This window comes from Phyllostomus discolor, chromosome 1, assembly GCF_004126475.2.
Source record: "Phyllostomus discolor isolate MPI-MPIP mPhyDis1 chromosome 1, mPhyDis1.pri.v3, whole genome shotgun sequence".
Taxonomy (NCBI): Eukaryota; Metazoa; Chordata; class Mammalia; order Chiroptera; family Phyllostomidae; genus Phyllostomus; species Phyllostomus discolor.
This window is the reverse complement of record NC_040903.2, coordinates 44,348,076-44,368,520: the sequence shown is the minus strand read 5'-3', so window position 1 is coordinate 44,368,520 and position 20,445 is coordinate 44,348,076. Positions and strand designations below refer to the sequence as shown.

General features: G+C 38.6%; 1 protein-coding gene across 10 annotated transcripts in view; it reads right to left on the bottom strand.

The window, feature by feature from the left end:
- Positions 1–20,445, bottom strand: part of SLC4A4 (solute carrier family 4 member 4) — a 399,538-nt gene that overhangs the window by 70,634 nt on the left and 308,459 nt on the right. For all 10 annotated transcript variants that reach the window (XM_036021813.1, XM_036021819.1, XM_028505445.2 and 7 more), the window contains 3 exons: positions 19,217–19,391; positions 8,690–8,823; positions 2,374–2,645 (listed from right to left, as the gene is read on the bottom strand). In XM_036021813.1, the coding sequence (XP_035877706.1) occupies positions 2,374–2,645; positions 8,690–8,823; positions 19,217–19,391 (581 nt within the window). The remainder of the gene's footprint in view (positions 1–2,373; positions 2,646–8,689; positions 8,824–19,216; positions 19,392–20,445) is intronic.

Sequence of the window (20,445 nt, the reverse complement as noted above, 5' to 3'; positions counted from 1 at the left end):
TTTGAGACAGGTGTGCTGACAAAGCCCTCACCTGTCTTTATGAATACCTCAAAGCTCAGAACAGCTGAGCAGTACTTTTTGTTCTTTAGAAAAACCTCACTGTATGTTCACTCAGGCTTGCCTACAAAGTCAGCTTACAGGCTTTTCCATAAATACATAAATATCTACATGTTGATTGGTAGAAATAAATAAATGAACAGTTAAAAATCCCACAATTAAATACAGTAAGTTTCCCCTTAACATTGTCAACAGGCTGTGACTTTAGGTAAAATGAAGTATGACAAAACTAATTTTGCCCATAGGCTGATTATAAACAAGAGTTAATTTCCTACAGGACCTTATTAATGTTGTAACGAAATGGCATTGAATGAAACCATACTATTTAAGAACCTGCTATATGCTTGTGATCCAATATTTTGAACATGCCCTGCCTGGACTTGCTCTGAAAGTCCAGAATGGATGATTCCTAGGGATTTCACCCCCTTCTCTCCTGGGAAGAGCTCTACACAGTTATGTGATGGTAACATCTGTATTTCCCTGGGGAGCATATTTAATTGATTCTAATAATAATGTCTATCATGTATTAAGTACCTATTTTTCCAAGCAGTTTTAAATTATTTGTCTGAAATTATTTCCAATCGGTATACATCTTAAGAGTATTAGGCCTTAGCCCTGGCTGGCGTAGCTCAGTGGATTGAGTGCAGGCTGGGAACCAAAGTGTACCAGGTTCGATTCCCAGCCAGGGTACATTCCTGGGTTGCAGGCCATAACCCCCAACAACCGCACATTGATGTCTCTCTCCCTCTCTCTCTCTCCCCCTCTTCTCTCCCTAAAAATAAATAAATAAAAATCTTTAAAAAAAAAAAAAGAACACACATGGCAAACAGTCTAAGTATTAAAAAAAAAAAGAGTAATAGGCCTTTATAACTATATGTCATTTGTGTCCTCCTGAATTTTCATATTTCCACTTTGTACTCTCTCTGCTTTGCTTTTAAGCATGAGTTTTCCTTTAGTGTGTGTTGATTTTCCTTAAACAACAACAAAAAAAAGTCCATGAGTGCAAAGCAAAACGATGCCCTGCCTTTTCCCCAGCGTTACTACTGACAGACTGATTTATAGGGAGATACTGTTCTCTCTTCTCTCACCACTCAAGATAATATCTAATGAAGATACACAACTCAAATATCCGGGAGTAACCTGACAGAGCCTGCCACATGCATCAATATCCTTTGTAGCCTTTTGTTTCGTTTTTAAATTCGCACACATTATGCATTCTAGTTTATAATACAATCATTTGTTTTACTATAAATATTACAAGGTTTTCCCTCAGACTCTCTAAGTAAATGTTGCATGACTGTGCCCCACATTCATGCCCAGGTTTATGCAGCCCTCAGAACAATGCTGTTCTTCTGGTGCTATAATCCAAAGAGCATGAATTGTGTATTAATTTTTACATTAAGGGGCATCAACCTGCAGCTAATTGCATAACTTGGTATCACTAGCACTATTACCATTTAATTGTCTATAACAGATGTAAAGCAACTTTCCTCAAAGTGAATCCTTTTTTCCAAATGCCTTCCACATTATGAAATGATAATGAATTTCTGCAAGAAAAATTTCCAAAGACCAGGCTGAACACGTTATTGTGGAAAAGCTCTCAGGTTTGGCAAGATGGATATTAAAGTGCTAAGATGTATAGAATCATATTCCTTACCCAGAAGTTAATTTTGCTTTTATGTCTTTCTTGAATCTAGAGTATAAATCTTCTCTGAGAACATAACATTCCTTCTTTTCTTTCTTTCTTTTGTTTCTTCCTTTCCTTTCCATTCTTATTTATGTTGTCTAATAGAGATGAATGTTAAGGTGCTTCTTTATCACCAGGTGACTCCAGTCTGAATTTATTTTTAAATTCTCTTATAGGCTTAAGATAATCTATTCAGAGTTTACTTAAAGGAAGAAATTCCTGTAGCAATTACGAAGCAGTGAAATACAGGATGGAAATTCAAAGGACTAGGTTTATCTGGTCCTTACATCTGTTAATACACAATATGTACTGGTTTTCTCACCTACCAGATGAAGTCACTAATAATAGACACAGAGTTTCCTTGCAACTACTGCAGTTTGAGTTAATTTTAAGTACTGAGCTAGTTATGTTCATATTCCAGAGCTCCTGGTTTCACTTCCTGATTGAATCACATGGCTAAGCTACTTCAGCCAATGAGACTTCAAATTCAGCCACATAGTTCCTCAGAGAAAATAAAACAAAACCCCTTCCTGAGGACCACAATCCCATGCTGAAAGTATGCGTCCATGAAGCCCACACCCTCCTCCACATACAAGGACAAGCACAAACACTAAACATGGCGTCCTTACCTGGGCTGGGCGGCATACAGACACAGGAAAAGAGAGTGTTGTAACCCACTTTGAAGTCAGAGTTGATGGGGTAGTAATGGGCAAGCTTGATCATCTTCTTGAAAGCATCATAGATGAAGATGAAGCTAATCAGAGAAGAGAAGCCCTCTTCAGTGAAGCGAGTGAAGTACTGAACCAAGAAGCTGGCATCGGTGGCCACCAACACAAGACACAGGAAGGCTGACCACAGGCCAATCCAAAGGCGAAACTCCAAATAGTCAAAATTATGGTCCCTGAAAAGGAGAAAAAAAGGTTATACTCCTTCTCCAATGCCCACAAAATTTAATGTAAAACTACCAATGTATGTTAGCAGAAAGATTGCTAAAAATACAAGACCACTTTGAGCCACTAGATAAAAGCTCATTCTTGACTTTTTTCCAGAAAATATTAGGTTTAAAGATTTGGTCTTGTAATATTAATGCGCTACCATCAAGAAAAAAATTACAGTTTGAGAAAAGCACATCAAAAGCATACCATTTGTATGTGAATAATTCATTAATTTTCCCACTCAAAAAATGTTTTCCCTGCCTTCATGGAGTTTATAAAGCAATTTGAAAACCTAACACCAGAACCCAGTATATGTTCAATAAATGTTTGTGAGCTTTGCCAGTTAATGAAGACACTAAAATAAACTCAGTCCTCAAGTCTTCAGTCTGCTGAGAGAGACAAAGTGATAAATATAATCTCACTGCAAAATGCTAAGTGATTTCTAAAAGTCCACACAGTGTCACAGAAGAAGGAGAATTAGTTAATCCTGGCTGGGGGATTGATGAAGCGGCAGAAAAAACCTCAAGGTATTTAAGTAGAAACTTTCTGGAAAGGCCAGGGTGGGTCAGGCCGGGAAAAGTTGAAAGAGTTCTTACAAATGCACGAGGCACGAGACCGTGCGTACTGCTCAGTGGGGCCACCAGCGTGAGATGAGATCAGAATCACGGACAGTACTCCCATCAGGAAAGGCAGTCTTGCTGTGCTACAACCAGATGTGACCACATCTCAACACTTACCTGTCGACATGACACCCTTCTGAAGCTGCGTGTGAAACAGCATCTCAGTACAGGCCGCCTCCATCTAAAGAGGCCATTGTTTTCAATACCTTTCTGTTTCTTACAAGTGAGTAGTTCAAGGTTCACATTTAGGAAAAGAGAGATCAAGTATTGACACTTTATCATTTCATACTGATTCATTTAAAATTATGTGGTGTGTGTTTTACAATGTTTTTTTCTCATAATTTTTTTGTGACAAAAAACAGATAATAGCCATAGTTCTTGTGTGAGACAAAGAAATAAAGCAGTGAGCATACATGCTTGAAGCTCTATATCCTTGTTTTTAGACAACTGGTTACTGATAACTGTTAGTAATATATTTTAGTACTTTCCCAAAGGTATCATATCAACAGCTTCACCATCAACAACCCAGTCTGGGCCAGTAAGAATTCATTGTCTACTTATTATAAGAACCTCTTTACTGATATGATACCCTTAGTCATATCCATGCTTATCCTATTCAAAGCCATTTCTCACACAGCCAAAATGATCTTTTTAAATGTAAATCAGATACTTCAAAGACCTTTTTGATAGCTTCCCACTGCTCCAGGAATCAAATTCAAACTTCTGCCTAGCACGGTGCCTCACACTTAGCAGATGTCCAGTAAAGATTTGCTGGATGGATTAATGTGCCTGTGACCCAGAACTTGACTGAAACAGTTCCTGACATTGACCTATGAGCTATCTCATGTAATCAGAAGATAACTGACTGAAAATTTTATAGGATATTAAATTTAATAGTCCCTTAGATAACGTGATGATTAATTTTATGTGTTAACTTGGCTGGGTTATGCAGTGCCCAGATATTTGGTCAAACATTCTGCATGTTTCTGTAAGGGTGCTTTTGGATGAGATTAACATTTAGGTCGGTAGATTTTGAGCAAAGCAGAGTGCATTCCATAATGTGGGTAGGCCTCATCCAATCAGTTCAAGGCCTGAATAGGACAAAAATACTGGCCTCCCCGAAGCCAGACAGAATTCTTCAGCAGACTGCTTTTGGGCTTCATCTGTATCATGGGCTCTTCCTACTGCTATTGCAGACAACCTTCAAACTTGAACTAGAACATCAGTCTTGGGTCTCCAGCCTGCCGGTTCACCCTGCAGATTTTGGACTTGCCAGCCACTATAATCATGTGATCTAATTCCTTATGATAAGTCTCTTTATACATGTACATACGTATCCTTTGGTTCTGTTTCACTAGAGAATCCTGATTAATACAGACACCAACCAGTCAAGTATGCCCCATTTTATAGATGAGGAGGACACCAAGCCCAATGGGAGTTTAGTCATCTGTCCAAAGCCAAGGTTTTACTGGCAGAGCTGGACCAGAAAACAAATCTATGTATTCTTGTTCTGGTCCTTTAAAAAGTTACACCATGTTTCCCCGATCATATTTGTATTTAGTGCCTAATAGGATGGGCCTTAGAGTCACTGTCCTTCATGTTCATCTCCTCACCAAATCTCACAGCATGGCCTGCATTCCCGAGCAGGAGATCAACACTGGGGTAGAGAGCTGTGGTCTGTGGGTTTCCGGGAGTTGGACTAGAGACACTCTTTGCAGTCCTTTCCAGGCTCCTCTGTGTCTGAAATGCCACTGTTTGCTCATAGGCACTGTCTGATCCTTACCTTTGTAAGTTCGGTAGACCTTAGAGAAAGCAAAACTCTAGGAATTGGAGCTAACCGACATTGTCACACAACTGCCAGTGTCAGGGTCAGAACTAGGAAACATAGTTTAATTTCAGTTGAGCCAACAGGCTTTTTAATTAAAATAAAGTAAGTTTTAACCAAGGACCAGTTTTGCTTCCCAACAAGATGAAACAGCAATCTTGATTTGTTCCAAGAATGCTAACAGTTGTTAATAGAATCGATGTTTCCAGGACAGGATGACAGACAAATCATTAACCAGCTCATGATTAGGAACATTAACAGTCTGAGTCAAAGGGGCAAAATGCACATAGAAACTTAAATCTTAAGATCTAAACAATATACCAAATCAGCTGCTCTAAAATACTTAAACACTCCCAGAGTAGCTCTAAAAGAATAATCAAAATAAAGATCACTAAAACCAATGGCATTTCATTATGAAAGTGATATGTTTATAGCACCAAGGAGAAAGAGAAATAAGAGAGGAGAAACTTTTTAAAACAAGTTGGTCAATAGTAATGACTGCAGTAAAACAGCAGTGTTACATCCAGCCCCTTTGGTGCCAAGTTTCAATAGCAATTAAGTTATAAAAAGTAACAGGAAATTACAGTAAGAGACCAAAAAACTACGGTGAATTAGGAGGAGAAAATGGGTTTATATCCTTATGGTACCATTCAGTGTTTGTAGATATTCTCAGTCTCTGAGTGGCAGAAAAACAAGGATACAAACTGAAAGACTCATTGAAACATGTTCACCTACTGACAAACAAATGTAAATTCCTTAAGCTAAATGAATAAGCACAGTAATATAATAGAAGAAAATCATTTTGAGATTTCTAAGTAAATTGTTCAAAGAATATAAGAAAGAAATTGTTGAATGGTCAAGTGTCAATTATACAGGCTAAAACCCATCTTTAATTATGAAGTTTCTACATGGCTTGGAACACACTGTTTAAAAACTTCTTTCAGATTCCTCATTACAGAGAACCTAATTAATTATCTATTGTTGGGATGCAATGTATAAAAACAGTGCAAAAGAGACTACAGAACTGGGAAAACAATTGAGAGCTCTTTCCTTCATTCTATCACTACTTTTAAAAGGTTGCAGAACATCATTCGTATTTTTTTATGATTCTCCAGTTTACAGGGCAAATATTGCAACCCATATCCCATGTCAGAAAATCTGTGGATTATGTGGAGTTACCGCTTGAGTCCACTGAACCTACAAAACAAGAATGTACCTATTTCTAAAAAATCATTAAATATGTTGGGGAAAGTCTGGGCAAAACAGAGTAAAACAGTTTCTTTACTGAAGGACTTCTCAGATCCCTTAGTAAGCTAATGTACAAAGTAAGTTACCAAGAGGGAGATACAATATACAGCATCTCCCAGACTTACTGTGATCACGGAAGCCTTTCTTTGTAGCTCATCTAAGGGTCTACTAACTAAGAAAACATACTTTGGGAATTAGTGGTCTACACAAATACTCTGCATCCAGACAAAATATCAGTCCTGTTATTACAATATTTAAGCAAATGATACAGTACTGTGAACATAATAATAAAGTTTGCCACAAGAAACATTTAAGAAACCCAGCTTAAAATCCATCACTGAGTTACAATGTTTCTTGTTGCTTTACAACTGTTTGCAAATAAATCACTTGGAACTATGTTTATGTAACCAATTATGATGAGACAGAAGGGAAAGTGAGAAACGAACTTGCTTAGTAAAAGGAAATAATCTCTCTCCTACAATTATCTAAAGTAAACTGAGATGTAAACATTTTCTGTAGATTAAGGCTCTAATCACATTGCATTCAATAAATCTTTCTGCAAAGGTTGTGCATGTTTGTTCCTGTTTATAGTACATGCTTGTTTAATCTTTCCACAAAGACTTTCTTGTCTCACACAATGTTTTCTTAAACATATAAAAATTGTTTGACTCTTCTATAAACTGACATGAACAGAATTGTTTCCAATGTCCTTCTGAGAATTAGAAGGGAGAAAGGATGTGTGGTAACGAGCAACAAAAAACTCACATCATTTAAAATTTAGAACTTCAAATTCTCAGAAGATCCTCACTGACGTTCTCAAGCCAGTTTTCAAAACATTAGTTTTAAATCCTCATCCCTTCTTGTACCTCATGATCATTTCTGGTGGCAGTTTCAAGGGCTTGCCACAAATGAGTCCTGAAGTCCATGAGGTATTACATAGGCAATGATATTTCTAACATGAAAATCCTAAAAATGTATAATAATGTAAGAATATGGGAATTCCAACAAGGAGTGCTGCAAGTTTTAAGAAATTTGCAACCTATTTAAGGACTGAGATCTGCCAGTAAAGGCCATTCTCCCTTAGAGGTATTAAGTTCATTAGAAAGAGGCTAGAATACCCAATTTTATTTCAAATCCATTTGTGTGCTAATGTGGCCACTTGGATAATTCGCTTAACTCAATTTTCTCCTTCTTACAACAATCCATCAATTTCTAAAAGAAAACATTGATATCATAATTGTCATGCCCATTAGTTGTATCCAGTGATTCTGCAAGAGGCAGAGGCTCTGAGGTCAGAAAGCAGGGATTCCTACCCCAGCCCTGCCAATGACTGGAGATGTGACCTTCAGCAAACTATTCACCCACACCACACCAGCTTTCTCATCTATAAAACAGGGTCATCCCCACCTCACAGGGCTGCTGCAAGAATTAAAGAGTCCCTACTCATTATTCTATGTAATGCACATAGAATAATACTTGGTATAAGGTCAGCACTCAGCAAGTGTTAAATTTACTCATCTGAGTCTTACAATGTGTCTTTTAACAACATCGTAAATGAGGTTAGGAGCAGTGGACCACAGGAGCACCCAGTCTCTTTCATGGATGAACCATGTGACCTCAGACAAGGCATTTCATCTCTCTGGAGTGTCAGAATCATGGCAGGAAATAGAAGTCATTCTCAAATAGGTTTCTGAAAAAACTTAATAAACGGGCAGTTTCCGGGGCTGTGAGTAACAACAGAGGATGACGAGGCAGCCAGGGACGAGCCACATCAGGAAGCCATTCCTACTTCCTTGCTTGACAAGGCAAAGCAAGGAACTGAGTCCCTAGAGCCTGGTGACTGCTAAGCCGGGTGGAGGAGCCACCGCTGAGAGGGGCTATACAAGGAACAACCACCACCAGGCTGCGGGGCTAAAGCAGAGCCAGTGAGGGGAGGGGAGGCGGACACGCATCCTGACCTCTCTTCACTCCTGTCCTATCGGTGCTCCACCCTCAACCAAACCCCACAGGAAGCCAGAGGGGAAAGGAGCCCAAGGGCTGCATCCCACAGAGGTCGGCCCCCTGGGGCACAAAGCTGGCCGGTGACAGGCAGGGAGGGAATCAAGGTGGAGGCGAGCAGATAATAAAATACATGGGCCTCCGTTCAATCAAATGTAAAATGACTGCTGAGCTACCTAATCTCTCAGGGTCTTTCAATCTGCAAATTTTACAATTCCTGAATTCTGATCTACTGAATTACTATTTTGCACTCTAACCAGACGATGACTGTGCTACAGTTAAACGATCCTAATTTATAATTAGATATGTATATACGTACTTGCTGAAATTAAAGAGAAGCCTCTCAAAAACTAGAACAGGTCCTGTGCTGCTCAAAATAGTGAGTGGTTGACCAGCGAAGAGGCAAAAGATGGCTCCAGAGACAGCTGTGCCCAGGAAGCTTTCCAACACGCCCTGATTAAGAGAGAAAATATAGGTGTTAAAAGAAACATGTCATTTTCTTCTCGTGTGTGATGTCACAAGGGATATTAAGCCACAAGAATATGCTATCATGAGGTCCACAGCAAACATATCAAACAGATACAAACAGTAGATTCTTACCAACGTGGGCATTACCGTTTATTTCATCATACTCACAATTTAGTCAGTCGTTCTTCCCTACCACATTGGCTGAATGGCTCCCAAGAACTACAATGACTGAAATGACTGGTGGTTGGCTACAGAAGGTGAAAAATGACTCTGGTCCATTCTGAAAATCTTAATTGAAGCTTCTGTATATAAAATCACAATGTGCAATCCCACTAAATGGGTGGCCATGATGTAGGACTTGGGACCATGCTTTCCTCCTTGTGGTCACCTTGTGTTTGTTTTAGCCGGATCTCACCTTGCATGCAGCAAGTCCTTAGAAGTAGCTATATTTTATGCGCGAAAGCTATTTTTTAAAGGAAAGCTTTTCAAGTGCAAAGAGGAGCAAAAGGGTCACAAAAATGATTTGCCTTCTGTCCTGCAATGTCTAAGACATCAATTCCAAAAAATATTTGCATTACATATCCATTGTCCAATGTGAGCTTATACAGGAGCTTCCATTTAGTCTATCTCAGAGGAAGTAAGTGTGCAGAGACATTAGTAGTTCAACTTTTGTGGTCACACCTTCCTGTATTTATAGCTCTAGAAATCAACCCATTGTTTTCCCTTCAGCAAAACAAGAACAAAGCAAAATGAGCACAGAGCATCACTAACTTACAAAATTATGCCAACCTTCTTAATCACATCACTTGGGACCAATGCCTCCCCTGATGGCAAACTAGCCTGTTTCCTCTATTTTTCATCTCAAATTGCAGTTAGAGAAGTACGTGTTTATTTGCAAAAAGGTCCTTTTGTAAATTTACTATAGGATTGATATTTGATCACTATTGCCAGGTCAAAATTCAGCACAGCCTGGGTGTGAAAGGGAACATGAAGGAAGGAAGGAAGAATGTGGGATTAAGAATGTCTGCTTGATTTGACACCTTTACTAATGACTGTGAGGGCAGGAACAGGGTCTCCAAGCATCCCCACGTTCTCCTTCCTCCCATCATGCTAAACACTGTACTTCCACATGCCCTGCAGGTACTTGGGTAGCACTAAAGGAATCCAAGAAGAAATGCCCAAATCACACCCCAAGTTCCACTTATCAAAGGTCAACAGCCACCATTGCCCATTTGGTAAAGATAACAATTACTTTCTTTCAGAAAATGGCTTTGATTTATGGATGCCATGTGAGAGTTAAAAGGCAGATTATTTTTATTTCAGTACTTGATCCTTTGGTAAGTGCTAGAGTTTCCATTCTGTGGCTGACAATTTTGAAACAGAGGACGGTGATTTATTATACACACTGAACTGGAAAGAAACTTGCTTGAACTCAGAGATGCTTCCAAGATTTCTGAGAAAAGAACTGTTTTCACCATATTTTGACATGTCCCTCTTGACAATACAGAAATTTAAATAATAATCTCATGCAATAAATAACTTTAGTTCAACTGTACCTAGAATTTAAAGCAATTTATAAAGTGAACTATCAGAAACCCCTTTTCTGATTTATTATAGTCAGTGTTCACTGATATAAAAAAAGGAAAATAATGTGTGGATGTGTGTATTTTTAATAGCTATAACTCATCAAGACACTTCCACGCCCGATTTCCCACAGAGGAACAAACTCTCCAGCAGTTCTCGAGAATGCAGGGGCTGCGCTCCGACGAGCAGCGGAGTCACGAGCCACAAAGCGCTGCAGCCCCACATCTTGCTGAGGCTTGTATATTTTGTCCTGTTTCTCAGCACTGTGGAGCAGCAGAAAGAACAAAAAACTGGCAGTCACCAAAACTAGAGTCTAGACTTCCTTCTGCAACCAAGGAGATGATGATCTTGGGAATGTCACTTAACCTTTGTCAGATACATTTTTTTCATGCACGAGAAAAATATCGAGCTGGTACAGTATAACAATGGACTCCGGTCAGACATTTACTCTATGACTGTAAGCTAGTCACTTAATCTCTCTATGCCTTAGTAAACGTGTTAGATTAAATAGTGTATGTGAAGTGCTTAGCATACATGATAAATAATACATTTTTGATGAATGGTAACATACAAATAATATATTTATTTAGATATAAGACGAAGTTGAACTAGATGATTTCCAAGGTCACTTCCGGGTGGCTCAGCACTAACAGCATGTCTTGGGGTCAGGAATACCTGCATTTAAATCTCAGCTCCATCAGTCACCAGACTCCCTAGCTCCCAATTCCCTCTTCCAGAACATCAGTGGCTATTTTACAGGACAGTCATTTGGACTAAATAAGACAATAATACATGAAGAGCTAACAACAAAGTAGATACAGTAAAATGTTGCTTCCCCTTCCTTCCCATCCTGCCCCTTTCATTTCTCTTTCCTTCAAAAGAGGAAGGAGATGGAGAAAGTAAAAGGAGGAGCTTGAAAAAATAAAGATTAGTTATCCGGAGAAAAAAGGAAAAAGCCCCTTTAGATCCTCAGTATTCCCCACAGCAAATCCTAAATCAACAGAAGCCTCATGGGGCAATGCTACAACCTTTGAGTTGCTTCTTTTGATTCCTCATGTTACTAAAACACATGGAATTGACTATAATAAAACAAAATTGTTTTACTTTATAGCAATGAACCCACAGCCAAAACAATTTCTGAACATTTCTCTGCAGGGTATGAATTAAACCAAAGATGGCCCTTGTTTCACAAAACAGTCAAGAAAAATCAGCACCAGTACCCCCCTCAAAAAACAAAAAATCAAAACAAAACAAAAAATAATCATACAATAACTCAGACCATAGGAGTAAAATTCTAAAGGAAAAAAAAATACGCAACTATGACTGGTAACACCAGCATTAAAAAGTAAAAATTCATGCTGTTAACTGTGACTTTATTGCAATTTTTTATCTTCATATCAGCATTGTATGACCATTGTTGTTTTGTGCCCTTTTTATTAAAAAATGTAGTATTTGGAATAATAATCACAACCCTGTGGCTATTGAATGGCAATAACAGAAAGAGGAAAGTGGCACAACTGCCCCCCAAAATGAAGACTTTTCTATTTCTTTGACAACTCTCAACCAAGTGAAGCTTGAAAAATAAAATATTTTGGTGGCAGAAAATGATAAAGCATTCACTAACATTATTATTATATTTCAAGCTTAAAACAATACTAAAACATTTTTAACCACAAAAAGAGACTTTCTAGCCCCTGTTAGTGGTAATTTATACAAACTGTATAGAATGTTGAATAATAAAATTAAATTTCTCTAGATAGGTCTTTGATTCTGAAATTTAGCCAAGAAAAATGATGCAGCCTAATGACATTTAAGCATCGCCACTGGAAAGAGTCAGTAAGCTCTGAATTACCTGCAGGAGTTTTATGTCAGGTTCCCAGCATTAGCCAAGTCATATGATCAAAAATGATGACAGAATGATGCAAGTGCATAATCAAATTTGAGTCACATGAGAATTAGCTGGAAGCTTTTTTTTTAAAGAAATAAAAGCATTGGCTCTTTATCTCTACCTTGAAAAATTAAATCAGGATCTCTGAAGACTGGGTGATTCTCGTGTGGTCCAAATTTGAGTCCCATCCAAGCAACCTTTCCTCCTTTTTCAAAATATGAATGACCTGCTAGCATAGTTAGGGCTCAGTTACACAGACTGCTCACTGACAATGGGAAGACGATTGGATATCCAATCCTCATTTTTTATTTCACCTGTGTAACTACAGCCTATAAATCAGTGATTTCTGCTGACAGACCACAGATGCCAAATCCTAATTGCCATCTTCTCTGCCTAAAAGTGCTTTGTTGTCATAAACAGGGTTTCTGTTTACACTGCCCAGCAGGGACTGAAAAAAAGAGGGAAGACTTGAAAGACAAATTAGCTCCCTGCCTGAAGAAAAGAATGAGCCAAAACCTTTACCGAAGAGCTTCAACTCCAAGTCTAATAGAATGGATGGGCAAGGCTTTGCAATATTTTTTCTTGTTGGAAGAGCTCTGAGAATGTATCTAGATCTTCTGAAGGGCCTGAACATCAAGTGCCAGTATAACCTTACACAAAAATCAATTCCAGATGGATAAAAAATTCAAATGAAAACATAAAAGGACTAAGATAATGTGGATAAATATTTTTCTAATCTTGGAGTAGGGAAACCTCCCTAAATATATCCTGGAAATAAGAAACTGTAAAAGATTGAAGATTTAACTACATAAAAATTAGAATCTTTATAGCAAAACATCATAAATAAGGTGAAAAGACATACAGTAAATCTAGAAAAAATATATGACAAGCAAAAGGAAAATATACTTATTACACAAGGAGTTCTTGCAAGTCAATGAGGAAAAAAAAAGAATTCCTAAAAGGCAAATATACCAAAGACACTAATATAAATAATAATACATAGTCAATAAAAATCTGGACACACTCACTAAAAATCAAATAAATTTGAATTGAATAAGGATGGCCCCAGAATGACAAAAATGAGAATATGGGACAAAATCCTGTTTTTTGCAAGGCTGTAGAAAAGTTGACACTCTTGTCCATCGTTGGTGAAAGCATAAATTGGTATACCCTTTGTTTTTAGATGAGAAAATTGGAGAAGACTGAAAGTCTACTAATAGGGGATTTATTAAGTAAATTACAGCACACGTATCATGTGCACAGATAGGTTAACATGTTAACAACTGCTCCCAGGACCCATACTGAGTGGGAAGACTTTCATTAAATACTAGCCATGCTTCGAAACAGCATATTTATGATCTCATTTTTATAAAATCCTGTACATTCATCTGCACTGCAAGATGTATGGGGAGATGTTCATGAAAAGGTTAGTAATTATTATTTCTGGGTTATGAGTTAAAGGGTTATGAGTTAAAACTATCCTAGGTAGTTTTATTGTGCTACTTGAATTTTCTACAAGGCACAATTATATCTTATAAAAATAAAGCTATCTTAAAATTTCAAGCCAAACGCAAAATAATTTTATAAATTTTCAACATTTGGAATCCCTGACCAGCCTAAGTCAGGATCATTTTCTGACCACCAAGAAACTAGAGTTGACAAAATTTTCTTAAAAAAAAAAAAAAGACAAAGTTCTGATAAGTAAAATTTGGTCACAAATTGCTTCACTTTAATCGAACAGTTTTAATTCAGAATCTGTACTGGAAGTGAAGCAAATTACTGGAAGTCCTTCCTGGGGGAAGGAATGGCCAGCGTGTGCTGGCCATTCAAAAGAGCAATGCAGAGCCCCTTCCCTTGTGAGTAAATACACATTTATTTCTGCTTACCAAAACACCCCTGCCACGTCGTTCCAACAGATAGATTATCTGTACCTGAGGTTTTGAAATTGCAATGTTTCTGGACTAGTTCAGGCAGATTAACATGCCCTCTTATATTTCCACTTCAAGGAAGAAATGCATTTTGGTACCAAAGTGCAACATTGAGGTAAGTTGCAATCACTATACAGCCTTAACTATAGTGAAGCAATTACCAATTTGCTTTAAAGTTGCTGTTTTAAATTGCACATAATAAGCTTCATAAGGAAACGTCTATCTTATCAAGGAATATCATTTGTGAATAAGAAATGATATATTTCCAACTTAAGCAGATTGATTAAATATTCTCAGCACAGCAGTGTGCTAAAATAAAACCTCAAATTTGGAGATGCCAACTATAAATATTCCTTATTATGAGACAAGTTCCCTCAAAATGTACTCTGTTAGCTCCACAAATATCACAAAATTCACAGAATTCTAAAAATCTTACTGTATTCTTTTGCTATGAGATTATGAAAATAGGATTATATTTACTTCTGGAAAAAATTTTAAATGACTTTCTTCACTCAACCTTCACTAAACTGTGTCCAGCCATTCACAATCAACAATATTGATTTAAGTTAAAATACTTTTTTTGGTTTCCTAAAGCTAAGAACAACTTTTAAATAACACAGACACTTGCCACAAAGTATCAAAAAAAAAAAAAAAAAGCTTTCTAGGATCTTGTCCATGGACTAAGTAAGCTATGCATAAATACTTATTCAATAGACATTTAACAATTTAATTAGAAGTATCTCAATGAATGGAACAGTATCTCTGGTTGGCAACTAAGGATATAAACCCACCGCCGTGAGCTGATATGCACAACCCCAGGCTTTAGCTGTGGAGAGCACATGCTTCAGCATGGTGGTGCTGAAAAGCCCTCGCTTCACAGTATGGCAAGGCAACCAGAGTGTGACTGCAGAGGGACTTACTGAAAAGGATAATGAGAGTAATGAGAATATAGTGAGTGGCTGCACAATTCCTGAGAAATGGTGTGCTCTCATTAAATTCTAAGAACACAAATGATCCAAGACAGGGCTGGATTCTAGAAAAATGTAAGGCCAACCAACTCTTGGTGAAGCAGTTCAGTCACTCCCAGAAGCCCCAGCTAAACTTGACCCGCACTTAACAAGGAAGCCGTGAATATGGGACTCTGAGGCTTCCAGAGTGAGTCTGAGTCTCACTCTGGAAGCCTCAGAGTCCTCTCATGGTCAAAATGCCAAGGTGGGGAAATTGCACAGTCATCTATGTGGCCATTAAGAACTGATTATACTTGAAGCCATCATAGCTTCAACTGTTTTATTCTGAGCACCGGGCCACGGTAAATTATCCATGTGACTCCCTAGATCTGCTTCTAATGAAATGTGCTTCTGTGTGTGTGTGTGTGGGTACATACATTATATCTGGGAATGTTCAGTATATGTCATATAAATTTATTTCTAATTATTAAATATACATACCTTATTATATACAAATGATTATATACGTGTGTGTATATATATACAAAGCTGAATATATATATATATTTGTAGTATTGATTTGTATTTGAATATTATATATACTTGTATATATAACATACTATATATAAAATAGATTTGAATATTATATATATTCAGAGCTGAATATACACTTCAGCTCTGAAATAAATGTTTAAATGTAAAACCCATCTTTGAGCAGGCAAGGCCTCCTGCACAGAAGCTGGCAGAAGAGTTTGCTTAAACAACAGCAATGCAGTGACTCATCAGTGTTTTCACAACACGCTTCTACCCGGCACCCATGTCTATTTGCAGCCTGACAATAAAGGGCCTGTGCGAACCATCTCTGCACTGTTTGTTTGCCTTTTAAAAAGCGAGGGCACTGTTCTCAGTTGACTCAGTTGAGCTGCTTGTGCTTTTGAGAATAACACATCGCCACATTTATGAAGGCTTGTGATATAACTGAAGGTTATTTCAGGCTGTGCCAGTGCGTTTCTGCTCAATCTTGATCTACTGTGTCAAATAGAGCCAGCAGACCTCACCCCCTAAATGAGCCCACTACGGGTATCTCTTGGAAGGATGGAAAAAAGACGGCTTTATCAACACCCTAGACTGTAAAAGCTGTCAGGATAGGATTCCTATCTATTTTGGTCACTTATCTACAACCCCAGCACTTAAAATAGTGTCTGGCACACAGCAGACATTAAATATTTTCAAAGGAAAGAATCAACCTCTGCCATAGACTTGTGAAATGACCTGGGCCTTAGCACCAAATCCACAAAATGGTCTCTTGTCCCCGTGCCAAGGCAAGAAGACTGCCACTGCCAGCGCGTCGGACCTGCTGTGGGTTCAAGTGTACACCCTTACATGGTGGAGATAATCTTCACAATTTCAAATCCTTAAGAACCATGGAAAGCATTTGTTTCTCCTCAAGTCTTCAGAACCCAGAAAATAGCTTACTCCATCAGCAAAGCCTTTCCCATGTAATTCCTCATAAAGGAGAAGAATATCCATGTTAATGTTGCACAACAGAATCCTTTACTTTCCCAAGAACTCACCCATACAGAAATTAGTTCACCTAGGAGGGGTCAGCAATAGACTTTAATAGACTTCTCATCTCCACAAAGTTCTAAAGCTAAGGAGTTCAATTCAGTGGTTTTTATAGGCAATAAACGCCACATGGAAAGTGTCATAATGTCTCCATCTCAATGAGAAGAACATTCATGAAAATAAAAGTGTTGAAAAAATATCTGCACAAAAATAAACAAACAAACAAAATAGAACAGACTCCTAGATACAGAGATCGGATGGTTGCCAGAGGGAAGAGGGGACTAGGTGGAAAAGGTGAAGGCACTAATACCTATGGATGGGCAGTCACGAAATAGCCCCAGGAATGTAAAACACGGCCTAGGGAATACAGGCAATAACACTTAATAACTACATAGGGGCCAGGTAGATACTAGCCGTATCAGGGAGAACACTTTGCAAAGTATGTGATTGACCAACCACTCTGCTGTACTCCTGAAACTAATACAAAATAATATTGATTATAAACTTTAATTGAAAAATATTTTTTTAAAAAAGCTGCACAAAAGTCTTTACATTCTAAAAGATGAGACAGTTTTGATCTTGCTGCTCTTTCAAAATCCCAGCTCTCTCTTATTTTCTTAACACACGGCAGCCTATATTGTCCACCGCATGCTGGCCTGCCCGGAACTTCCACCTGTTTTCTCGAAGGATCTGTTTTAGTTATCATGATGCTTTCACTGGTAAAGACTTAGCTATCCCGTCTGCATACAGTCATGTTTTATAAAAATTCAATTACTGATGTCACTGTTGTACTTTAATGTTTCACTTCTACCTGATGGAAAAAATGGGTGGGGGGCCCCCTTCTTCGTACACTCCCCCACCGTGTCCTGCACACTGGGTTTCCACTCCCCGGGCCGCAGGTCTGCCGCTGGGAACACACACAGACCTGGGCTCCCTGGCCAGCACAACACTATTTTTAAAATGTCCATTAGTTGCCAATATTTTAAAATCTCCAGATTTCAATCTCTCTTTGAAAATCAGAAAATGCAATAATACTGAGTACACATTCCTGTGGAAACAAGCAGAGTTGTTGAGTGGCAACTGCCTCCTTCTGATAGAACATGGGTTCTCAGGAGTCCTCACAGACACCAGCTGTGAGGGAGCCTGAGCGAGCCATGTGGAAAAGTCACGTGGAGACACCTGGGTCCCCAGCTCCTGCACACGTCCCAGCCTGGGCACCAGGCATGTGACAAGCTGCCTTCAGGCAACTCCAACCTCAGCTGCATCTCACAAGTGTGTGAGGACCAAAGAGAGGACCAACCCAGCCGAGTCCATCAACCACCCAAACTGTGAGAGGGAAAAGGGTTGTTTCAAGCCTCTAAGTTTTGGGGATAATAATGCAATGGAGTGATAGACAAGAACTAAAACATAAAAATTAATCATTGTATTAAGAAACTAAATGCAATTATTTAAATTAGTTTCTACCTTTTTACTTGGAACAATATAGATAATCTCCATCATATTTTTTGTGTTTAGGCAGAAATCTAAAACACAAATGTGCGCAGGGAAGGAAAAAGATGGAAGAAAAACAATCATTTGGAATCAACTGTCTCTTTCTTTCTTTTTTTTTTTTAGTGAAGCTGGCTGGCAGCACTGAGGACTGTCACACAGGTAAGCAGCAGCAAGTAGTAAAAGAGAAGGACAGAGTTTAAAAAGGGACTGACGCTGGTTCTTGACTTACGAGTCTCACCCTCACTCTGTGTTCAGGTCCTAGCACAAGGCCTATTGTTTCTTCCATGATTGGATCAACTAAAAGTAGTTTTGTACATATTTTTCTGACTGGTTGAGGGAACCTGAAGTGCCTTTTCTGTCACTAAAACAGGAGATATTATTGATACAAAAGGAAGGCTAATGCCATCTGCAAAGTAACCAACAAAGTGTGGTCCACACGCGATAAATCAATCCTGAGTTTGCACAGCTTAATGAGAGGCAGATTTAGGAATAGGAGAAATAACTCTTATCTCATATTTCTTAAAGCTGAATTCCACTGACAGATCAGCAGATCCACCCGTGAGTAAATCCTGCATAAAGTGACGGTGATTGTGCATTCCCAGAATGTTCTCATCAAGTTCAACAATGTCGTCCATACACTCCAGGTAGTAGAAGATCTCAACCTTGTGCCCCACACAAAATTAAAGCAGCTAATATGCTTTTGCCCAAATAGAACTGTACATCCTCATTTCCTTCCCTTCTTTTTTCCACTGTGACTCAAGCCAGATTTCATCAAGCTATTTTTATAACTACTAAAATGTTGGAAATACAGCAGCAGGCCAGAAGCAAAGTAAAATGCAGCATCCAGAAAAAAAAAAAGAAAGAAAATCACGCTGAGTAACTGAAAGGCCATCTGCTTCTCACCGAGCTGCACTGTGGGGATGGGGAGGGAATCTGGGCTGTCCTATTTGTGGCTCCCCCCAAACCAGGCCCACCTGCATGTTGTCAGTGGCATCCCCAAGCAGTCCTCCAAAAGTGATAGCGTTAGTTACAGTTGCCAGATAAATGAAGAGAATTGCTGACAGCGCCTGGATATTTAAAGCATCATAAAAATCACTGGCAAAAAATGGTGCTTTCCTTTTTATGTCCTTAATTAGTCCACCGCAGAACCTAGGTAGGGAGACAGCAAACACGTGACAATGTAAAATAAATTACCATTCGATTAACCAAGAGATCACTTATTAAACCACAAAGAATTGGTACTTACAGTGCTTGAATCAACAAGGTACTATTTTACCACTTAATATAAAACCAGAAAACTGGAATAATAAATTTTCTTCTATCTATTTCTTTTTCAGTTACCAAATTAGGTGTCATATACCCTAAAGATCAGACAGTGGGTCTTTAGATGAGAGTGAATTGTATAGACAAATTAAAATTTCTCACCTTATGAAGAAAAACATCTAAACATGTTAGCAGATCATACAAGGACCTTTATAATATTGCCATAGCTTCCTTCCCAGCCTCATTCATTCATTCACTCATTGATTGATTGATTCATTCATTCATTCACTTATCAGTCCACAAATTTTTTTGAGCATCTGTGATATGCCCAGAACTAATCTGGGTGCTGAAGATACAAAACTAAATGATAGAGAAAAAAACAGCCACCCTCAGGAAGTTTACTTTCTATGTGGAGGAGACAAAAAAAATCCATGGTGCTAAAAATCAAGGAAAATATGAAGTAGGCAAGAGGATTATTAAGTGCTAGAGAAGCAGTGATTGACATGTGATAGTGGCCAGAACAGGCCTCCTGACCAGGTGACTCTGGGCTAAGAACTTAGAGAAACTAAGAGAGAAAGCCATGCAGGTATGTGGTAGACAAGCGTCGCAAGCTGAGCCCCACTGCAAATGTTAGCAGGTCAAATGACCTATCCATCAGCCAATGCGCCCTCCCAGCCAAACCCCACATCTCAGTCTTCCCCCTGCTGTTCCTTCTGGTTACAATGTTCTTCCTCACAACTCCATGGGTCTCTGACATCTTGACCCTCCAGTCAGGAGCTCAGACTCCAGCTACAGGCTATCACACATTTTGAGCATTGCCTGTCTATCTTGGTGCTCGGTAGCTCTCAGCTGCACTTGGTGTATGTACTGGTCAGTTTACTCGATACACACAGGGCAAAGCAAACTACAGATACTCAGTGCACTTAGGAAAGATGAAGTA